We start from the raw sequence: 9,302 nt of genomic DNA on the forward strand, positions 1-9,302 counted from the left end.
CTAACGCCCAGGAGAACAGTGCTTCATGCTGGTGAAGCGCTCTTATTCCAAAAAAATAAGCGCTGCTCTCCTTCATAAATCAATTATGATTACATACCATTTTCCAATAAAAAATAATTTGCATTTTTTAAATACGCTAAATATCCTACCAGAGCTCACATATGTACTCACGTACATCCAGCCTAATATTTACTGTAAAAAGTAGACTCCTTCCAGTGTTGCAAAATATATTCAGTGCAACAACTATGGCGCTTCCAGTCAGTAATCATATTGATTTTACTACTGCAGATGTGGACTGGAACATGGCAGCCGTGATTGTTGTTTGTTGCCATGGCAACGGTCGAGTTGAAAAAGACGGGGTCTTCACCTTGCCCATGCTTCGCACCTGGGTTCATGTATGCCTCGCCATGGACCTCCAGGCCGGCCGTTACTCCCTTACCCTAGACTCTCGGTTCTACTCGGGCAATATCACTCAACTCTCGGGCAGAGAAATGAGAATGCAGGGCGGTGGAATACTTATCCTCGGCCAGAAACAAGATGTCTATGGAAAATCAATCAACCTGGAACATACCCTGGAAGCACACATTGCTACTCTGCTGATATTCCCAGAATATTTAAGGGAAAAACTCATACGAGAGTTCGTTTCGTGTGATGTGATGACATTCGACTCGGCCATAGTTTCTTTCTCCTCGCTGACAACAGATTGGAAAGCTTCAGGAGATGTAAGACTAGTTAATTTTACAAAGGCTAATATTTGTGGCCCGGCCCCAAAAATTCACACTATGTTCCCTGAACACAGAACTTTTCTTGAAGCACAGATGTTGTGCTCCATGTTGAAGGGCACCCTGGCTGTCCCTGAAAGTGAGCTGGAGAACACGGAGATCGTTACTGCATCCAAAAGTAGTCTAGAGAAGTGTTCCATTAGCCAGGGAGTGTACCTGTGGCTGGGGATAGGTGTCAGCCACGAGAGCAACTCAGAGGACTACATATACCTGGAGACGAACGCCACCCTACACTACACAAACTTCCGACAGGGCTACGACAGATATGCGAACTCCTCCAGATGCGTCTTTCTCGACTCCTTAAATGTGGGTCAGTGGGTAGTGAACCCGTGCTCCGTCAAGACCTGCGCCGTCTGCACCTTCAGAAACGTCACTTTACTCACGCTTCGTGGACTCTGTCAGGACTCCGTGTTCGACCATATCTATATCATCAACGGAGAACGTAACGACAAGCCACTGTTTGACGGCACCAGTCACACGTACATCTACTGGAACAACGTCACCTGGATGATGAGAGACATGATGAACCAGCGGGTATATGCTACCATGGAGACCACAAAAATAATGCAGTACCCGCTAGGTGTCCACAAGTGGAGTATTATAGGTAATGTTCTTCCTCTTTCTAATTCTATCTTTTTCTTCTTTTTTTTCACTAATGATTTTCATTTTCTTTGTTGTTTTCTGATTTTCTTGAGTTTCTCGTCATCCTTTGATTGTTATTCTTATGTTTTTCTTCCTCTTTATTTTCCTAATAGTTTTGGTTTATTTTTTTCATGTTATCCTTTTCTTCAGGTTCTCCTGGTTGTCCTTCTCTGTCTAATCTCTTTTATTCTCTTGCTCTTTTGGCTCTTTTTTCTGGTACTTTTCTTGTCTCTTGACCCTTCTTATGGTACTTGGTTCTTCCTATGGTTCTGGATTCTTTCTAGGGTCCTTGGTTCTTCCTATGGTTCTGAGTTCTTTCTATGGTTCTTTCTATGGTTCTGGGTTCTTTCTATGGTCCTCGGTTCCTCCTATGGTTCATGGTTCTTTCTATGGTCCTTGGTTTTTCCTATGATTCTCCCTATGGTCCTTGGTTCTTCCTATGGTCCTTGGTTCTTCCTATGATCCTTGGTTCTTCCTATGGTCCATGATTCTTCCTATGGTCCTTGGCTCTTTCTATGGTCCTTGGTTCTTTCTATGGTCCTTGGTTCTTTCTATGGTCCTTGGTTCTCCCTATGGTCCTTGGTTCTCCCTGTGGTCCTTGGTTCTTCCTATGGTCCTTGGTTCTTCCTGTGGTCCTTGGTTCTTCCTATTGTCCTTCTTTGGTTTTTCATAAGGTACTTCTTCGGATTTCATTCTCTGTTGTTCGTTCTTTTTCTTTTTTTCTCTAATTCCCTTTTCTTTTTTTCCCCTTTTTTCCCATTTCCTTCCTTTCCCTTTTTTCCTGTTTTTTTTCCTTTTCCTTCCTTCGTTTTATTTTTCCTTTCTATTTTCATATTCCTTTCTATTTTCTTTTCTTTCTATTTTATTTTCTCTTTCCTTTTCCATTTCTTTTTCCTTCTTTAATCTTCGTATTCATCTTCGTCTTTTTCATCATCATCATCATCATCATCATCGTCGTCGTACACTGGTTCTTTTTCATCTGGTTTTCTTGTTCTTCTATTCCTCCCGGCCAACACAAGTTACAGGTTTCCTCCTATGCAGGACATAAAGTTGTTTTCCAAGGTAATGCATATTCTCCCAGCCACTCCAGACAATACAAGTTTTCTGTCAGGCAGTATAAATGCTGTGTGTGTTCCCAGGGAGAATGCTTGCTTTGCTTTGCAAGCATTCTCCCAAGCAGCTTTAGCGTATTTTCAGGTAACTTGAGTATTCTCCCTGGAAAGTGGGTGTTCTTTATGCATACAGTGTCCCCCTGGGCAATGCCAATTTCAGACATGTCCTCCAAGGCCACGACACTTGCTTTCCTACCCCCACCCCCTTTCCCTATATAACACCTTTATTTTCCCCCAAACAAAGAACTTCCTCGTCCTTCAGGGGACACGTGTTCAACATCCCACCAGCATCAGCTGCTGCTGACAGCCTGCCAGGTCAACCAGTACACCTGTGATGACGGCACCTGCGTTCCCAAAGAGGCGAGGTGTAACCTGGAAGCCAACTGTCCGGACCAGAGTGACGAGAGAGACTGCAAGATTGTTGAGATCCCCAAGGACTACATCAAGGCGGTGGGTAGTGTCTAAGACTACATCAAAGAGGTTGTACATTTGTTTACATATCCCTCCCCCCTAACATCGAGGCCCGGTCTCAGACCAAGCCTCCTAAATTGGAATTGGTAGTTCCTGAGAATTTATCGAGGATGTGGGTCATTTCTAAGACCCTTCAGCTGGAGTGCTTTGATGACGGTGGAGAGCTCTTGATCCAAGAATTAAGAAACATCCTCCTTCCTTGGATCAATCCTGATTGCCTCCCATTCCCCAGACGCCGAATGACCCTTATGGGTTTGGCGCTTCAAATGAATATAATATGATTATATTAAGGAAGTGAGAGTGGGTCCTAAGACTATTTCAAGGACGTGGGTAGCTCATGACTGACTATATTAGAAAGATAAATAGACCCGTGGCTGTGTCAGTAATATGTAGTTACTACATCGGCAAAGCAGGCCTTCTGGAATTAAATCAGAGAAAGGTAGGCCTTGGCCTACTCTTACATTCAAACTTCAACACGGAAGCTTCAACCAAAAGTGTAAATAGATTTTAGAATACAACACACTGGTTGGTAGCTGTACATGTAAGCCCCAGTATTAATATAAGCATGTTTATATCTCTAGGAATGTGCATATAAGGTGACACATGTAATAATTTGCCCCTGACAACCCCGATGTTTCCAATGATAATTAATATCCGCATAAACATACTCTGTCTCTTCCTGACAGGCTCCTCCAGCACGGAGAGGAACTGAACCTGTCCGTATCAAGATAAACGTAACGATATTATCCATACAGCCAATCGATACGGTGAACATGAAGCTAACCATTGACCTGAGTGTTGATCTCGTGTGGCAGGACCCGAGGCTCAGCATGAAGAGCATCAACTCTGCAGAGACCCGCAATGTCATTCAGGAGGGGGACAAAATCTGGAAGCCAGAGCTCCTCTTCCAAGACGTCACAGGCACCGAGGCATGCATCACCAGTCACTGGCAAATATTTGTGGCTGTCAAGGAGTCCGAGCCTAATCCTGACAACAAATCCATGGTGACGGAAGGTCAGTTAAAGGTGCCGGTTATGTTAGTGTTAATTGTGACTGGTTCAAAGGTTTGTTTTATTTATGGAAAGTCATGAATGGTTAGCGCTTAATATAAAATCAAGGCAGGACAAGTCTTTCGTTATTAGGGGTTAGAGAAAGTCGTTTTTTTTTTTTGACGTCACTGGTATTAGTGAAGGGCAGTTTAGAACACTATGAAGCTTAGAAGAAGGGTAGACAGTTTTGACAGAAAAAAGTATCTCTTATACACAACTTTCCTAATATGAACATCAGGACATTTAGTGAAGGTCAGTATAAGTTATCATGGTGGAACAGTCTCGTTTCCCTAAACTGTCTCCCTGAATTTAGTAATAAAACGTCACCTAAGAGCTGCAGGTGAGTCTTTATTTTATTCTTCAGTCTGTTACTGAATTAGCAAATTTACTTTACACGAATTCGCATTAGACAAACGGTTTATATACATGGTTTCACACACGCAAATGCATGTCCATGAATTATTTACAATTGGAACACAGACGCACACGTACGTCTCTACGCTACAACTGAGGAAGGCGTTTCATTTTGTTTCTTCCAGACGATGTGTACCCCGGGGAGACAAACTCACTCAAGCTGACGAAGACGTACACGGTGAAGGTGTCTTGCCAGATGAAGTTCGAGAATTACCCTTTCGATACCCAGCGGTGTAGTTTCATAATAAGTCTGCCGAGGTTCACTCAAGACCTGGTGGCTTTCACTTCTTCTGATAATACGGTTGGATACCGTGGCTTCAAGAATCTGAAGGAATACGAGATGAGGTGTGTAGAGATGATCGAGTCGAACTGGAATAATCACAGTGGCCGGGAGATAAAAATTCGTTTGGAGAACCTCTCCGGATTTTATGTGAGTAGCACCTATATTCCAACTTTTCTCATGGTCCTCATTTGTTACTCAACATTTTATTTTGACCTGGACGACTTCACCAATCGTATTATGGTGTCTCTGACTGCTCTGCTGGTGCTAGCGACACTCTTCTCCCAGATCACACAGACCACGCCTAAGACCTCTTATCTGAAACTCCTCGACGTGTGGTTCGTGGCGTCCATCCTTGTCAACTTCTCCATCGTCATCATGTTGGTCATCATCAACCACCAGAGGATGCGCGAGAGCAACATTATGGTAGCTCCTTTCTCCAAGAAGAAAGCGATGTACTCGACACCAGAACGCAGTCGTAAAATTAACTCCTTCTCCCAGGTGGCAATACCAATTGTTCTCTTCATTCTCATCACCACCTACGTTGGCGTCTCTGTTCAAAGGAACTGGAGATAATCAGTAACTAATAGAGCATTCTGCGTTTAACGTCAGTGTTCTTATCTTTTGTTTACAAACAGTTTTGCTTGTACTTGAGCCGTGTGAAATTTGCAAGCTGGCATCACGTTCTTTTTTTTCATTAATAAGACACCACGAAAGAATTTTTAACTGACAAGATAAAACGTGAAATATTTATTTTGGGTGGTATTAAGTATTATTTGTATTTTATTGAGCTATAATATATCTTAAAATGTGAATTGCAGTTGATAAAAAAGATTCACTGCTTCCCTAAACATTGTTAACTACGATGGTGACAGGCTTAGTGTATGTTAAATATTAAATAAGCAGTTGTTTTGTGAAAATCACCATAAAGTGCTCAGCACAACTCTGTCAAAAACTTAACAGCACATCACTCATCACATTTCCCCCTAACATTGTGTCTTCTGTGTGTACCATCTACTGTGGCATCAGTCTACATGTAGTCTACTTCTCTCTACTGACACGCTGGTTTTTACCGACTAAGTACATGACAGCTCGGTTCTCTCTCTAGCCTTCCTTTCTGGGGAGATGAGTTGATGCTGGGGGATGATCATTCGAGCATAGGAAACTGAGCTACTCTCCCCTTCCTTTCATTAAACCTGAGTACCTCCCATTCACAATATGGCGGTGAGAAAGACACGACTTTTCGTCCAGGACTTGACTCCATTAAATATCTACTTGATAAAATCCAGTCTTGGACTGAACGTGGCTTATCCTCACATGGTGTTTGACCATTATGGGTCAAGTTAGAGATATTAGGTACCTCGCCTTCCTTCTTATTGAGGTTGTTAGGTATGTCACCAGGCACCTCACACCTACACCACCTTCAGTGCATCACCTACCTCTTCCTGTTCTGACCCTGTTCTCCCTCCCTATCTCCTTCCTCCCTCCTCCCTCTCCCTCCCTATCTCCATCCTCCCTCCCTCCTCTCTCCCCTTCTTCTCTCCTCCATCCCCCTCCCTCTCTCCCTCTCATCTCACATCTGACCCTTTCAGGCTTAGCGCTTTTATTAATTGTTATTAATATAGTTCATCTCTCTCTCTCTCTCTCTCTCTCTCTCTCTCTCTCTCTCTCTCTCTCTCTCTCTCTCTCTCTCTCTCTCTCTCTCTCTCTCTGTCTCCCCTTTACCCCCCTCTCTTCCTCTCATGGAGGCTGGTGATATATTAATAATGTTGTTGTTCTCTGTATGGAAGCTAGGCCAGCATGCAACATGGTACTGCCCAGGTGTTACTAACTCCATCACTGCTGTAGAGACGCTGCTAATTCCATACTGGAGTCCTACTGAAATCTACATTACAAGGTATCGGATTTTACGCCCATGTGTGAATCCCATCCTGAGTTATGGAATATACCAGGGAAACATAAAAAGCTAGTTCCCACAATATTACTCGTGTATAATAGTGTACCTATATATTGCGTGTTTTGTTTTTGCCTATATAACTAACATGCAAAATAACTGAAAATATAGTGAGCTTCTAAGCGCTTTTGTGATTTCTCACAGTTCCTCAAAGATGTGAGATATCACGAAACCGCTTGGAAATTCACTATTTTTTTCACAGTGGTTAATTTGCATATTGTGATATTACATGTTCACTGCGATCTTATTGCATGACTAACATGCAGAGTAGAGTAGCCGCAAACTGCAGGTGTATCCAAGCTTGTACAATAAAGAGAATTCCACCCGGATAATAAGTTTTATTAATTCCTTAGGGACGCTAAAGAGTAAACATTAGCGACAATGTTTTCATGGGTAGAGACGGCGTCAACAAGGTACCTCAACCTCCACACCTCTACCAGGCTGCTCAGAAAGACGCAGTCAGTGCAGAATGCTTGTTTATCAATAAATTACAAGAACCGCTCAACGTGTTGGCCATTTAGGTCTTCACACGAGTGTTCACGAGTCTTGTCACTGAACAATTGATTTAATGATCCTTCAGAAGTGGTGTCTACTGTCTGATGAATGTTGACAAGCAGCCAGTCTTGTGTCAGTCTGCTGAATGTTGACCAGCAGCCAGTCCTGTGTCAGTCTGCTGAATGTTGACCAGCAGCCAGTTCTGTGTCAGTCTGCTGAATGTTGACCAGCAGTCAGTCCTGTGTCAGTCTGATGAATGTTGACCAGCAGCCAGTTCTGTGTCAGTCTGATGAATGTTGACCAGCAGCCAGTCTTGTGTCAGTCTGCTGAATGTTGACCAGCAGCCAGTCTTGTGTCAGTCTGCTGAATTTTGACCAGCAGCCAGTCCTGTGTCAGTCTGCTGAATGTTGACCAGCAGCCAGTTCTGTGTCAGTCTGATGAATGTTGACCAGCAGCCAGTTCTGTGTCAGTCTGCTGAATGTTGACCAGCAGCCAGTCCTGTGTCAGTCTGATGAATGTTGACCAGCAGCCAGTTCTGTGTCAGTCTGCTGAATGTTGACCAGCAGCCAGTCCTGTGTCAGTCTGCTGAATGTTGACCAGCAGCCAGTTCTGTGTCAGTCTGCTGAATGTTGACCAGCAGCCAGTCCTGTGTCAGTCTGATGAATGTTGACCAGCAGCCAGTTCTGTGTCAGTCTGCTGAATGTTGACCATTAGCCAGTTCTGTGTCAGTCTGCTGAATGTTGACTGGCAGCCAGTCCTGTGTCAGTCTGCTGAATGTTGACTGGCAGCCAGTTCTGTGTCAGTCTGCTGAATGTTGACCAGCAGCCAGTTCTGTGTCAGTCTGCTGAATGTTGACCAGCAGCCAGTTCTGTGTCAGTCTGCTGAATATTGACCATTAGCCAGTCCTGTGTCAGTCTGATGAATGTTGACCAGCAGCCGGTAATGTGTCAGTCTGATGAATGTTGACCATTAGCCAGTCCTGTGTCAGTCTGGTGAATGTTGACCATCAGTCAGTCCTGTGTCAGTCTGCTGAATGTTGACCAGCAGCCAGTTCTGTGTCAGTCTGCTGAATGTTGACCATTAGCCAGTCCTCTGTCAGTCTGCTGAATGTTGACCATTAACCAGTCCTGTGTCAGTCTGATGAATGTTGACCAGCAGCCAGTAATGTGTCAGTCTGATGAATGTTGACCAGCAGCCAGTCCTGTGTCAGTCTGCTGAATTTTGACCATTAGCCAGTCCTGTGTCAGTCTGATGAATGTTGACCAGCAGCCAGTCCTGTGTCAGTCTGCTGAATGTTGACCAGCAGCCAGTCCTGTGTCAGTCTGATGAATGTTGACCAGCAGCCAGTCCTGTGTCAGTCTGATGAATGTTGACCAGCAGCCAGTCCTGTGTCAGTCTGCTGAATGTTAATCAGCAGCCAGTTCTGTTTCATTCTGCTGAATGTTGACCAGCAGCCAGTTCTGTGTCAGTCTGTTGAATGTTGACCAGCAGCCAGTCCTCTATCAGTCTTCTGAATGTTGACCAGCAGCCAGTCCTGTGTCAGTCTGCTGAATGTTAATCAGCAGCCAGTCCTGTTTCATTCTGCTGAATGTTGACCAGCAGCCAGTCTTGTGTCAGTCTGCTGAATGTTAATCAGCAGCCAGTCCTGTTTCATTCTGCTGAATGTTGACCAGCAGCCAGTTTTGTGTCAGTCTGCTGAATGTTGACCAGCAGCCAGTCCTCTGTCAGTCTGCTGAATGTTGACCAGCAGCCAGTTCTGTGTCAGTCTGCTGAATATTGACCATTAGCCAGTCCTGTTTCATTCTGCTGAATGTTGACCAGCAGCCAGTCCTCTGTCAGTCTGCTGAATGTTGACCAGCAGCCAGTCCTGTGTCAGTCTGCTGAATGTTAATCAGCAGCCAGTCCTGTTTCATTCTGCTGAATGTTGACCAGCAGCCAGTCCTGTGTCAGTCTGCTGAATGTTAATCAGCAGCCAGTCCTGTTTCATTCTGCTGAATGTTGACCAGCAGCCAGTTCTGTGTCAGTCTGCTGAATGTTGACCAGCAGCCAGTCCTGTGTCAGTCTGCTGAATGTTAATCAGCAGCCAGTCCTGTTTCATTCTGC

General features: G+C 44.3%; 1 protein-coding gene across 1 annotated transcript in view; it reads left to right on the plus strand.

Moving 5' to 3' along the window:
* The window catches only part of LOC128684305 (uncharacterized), a 27,029-nt gene extending 20,868 nt beyond the window's left edge, over window positions 1-6,161 (plus strand). Inside the window, exons 2-5 of the mRNA XM_053770472.2 lie at window positions 289-1,386; window positions 2,799-2,986; window positions 3,694-4,021; window positions 4,596-6,161. Coding sequence (XP_053626447.2) covers window positions 289-1,386; window positions 2,799-2,986; window positions 3,694-4,021; window positions 4,596-5,326 — 2,345 coding nt within the window. The 3' untranslated portion in view covers window positions 5,327-6,161. The remainder of the gene's footprint in view (window positions 1-288; window positions 1,387-2,798; window positions 2,987-3,693; window positions 4,022-4,595) is intronic.
* Window positions 6,162-9,302: the final 3,141 nt, after the last annotated feature.

This window comes from Cherax quadricarinatus, chromosome 4 (assembly GCF_038502225.1).
Source record: "Cherax quadricarinatus isolate ZL_2023a chromosome 4, ASM3850222v1, whole genome shotgun sequence".
Taxonomy (NCBI): Eukaryota; Metazoa; Arthropoda; class Malacostraca; order Decapoda; family Parastacidae; genus Cherax; species Cherax quadricarinatus.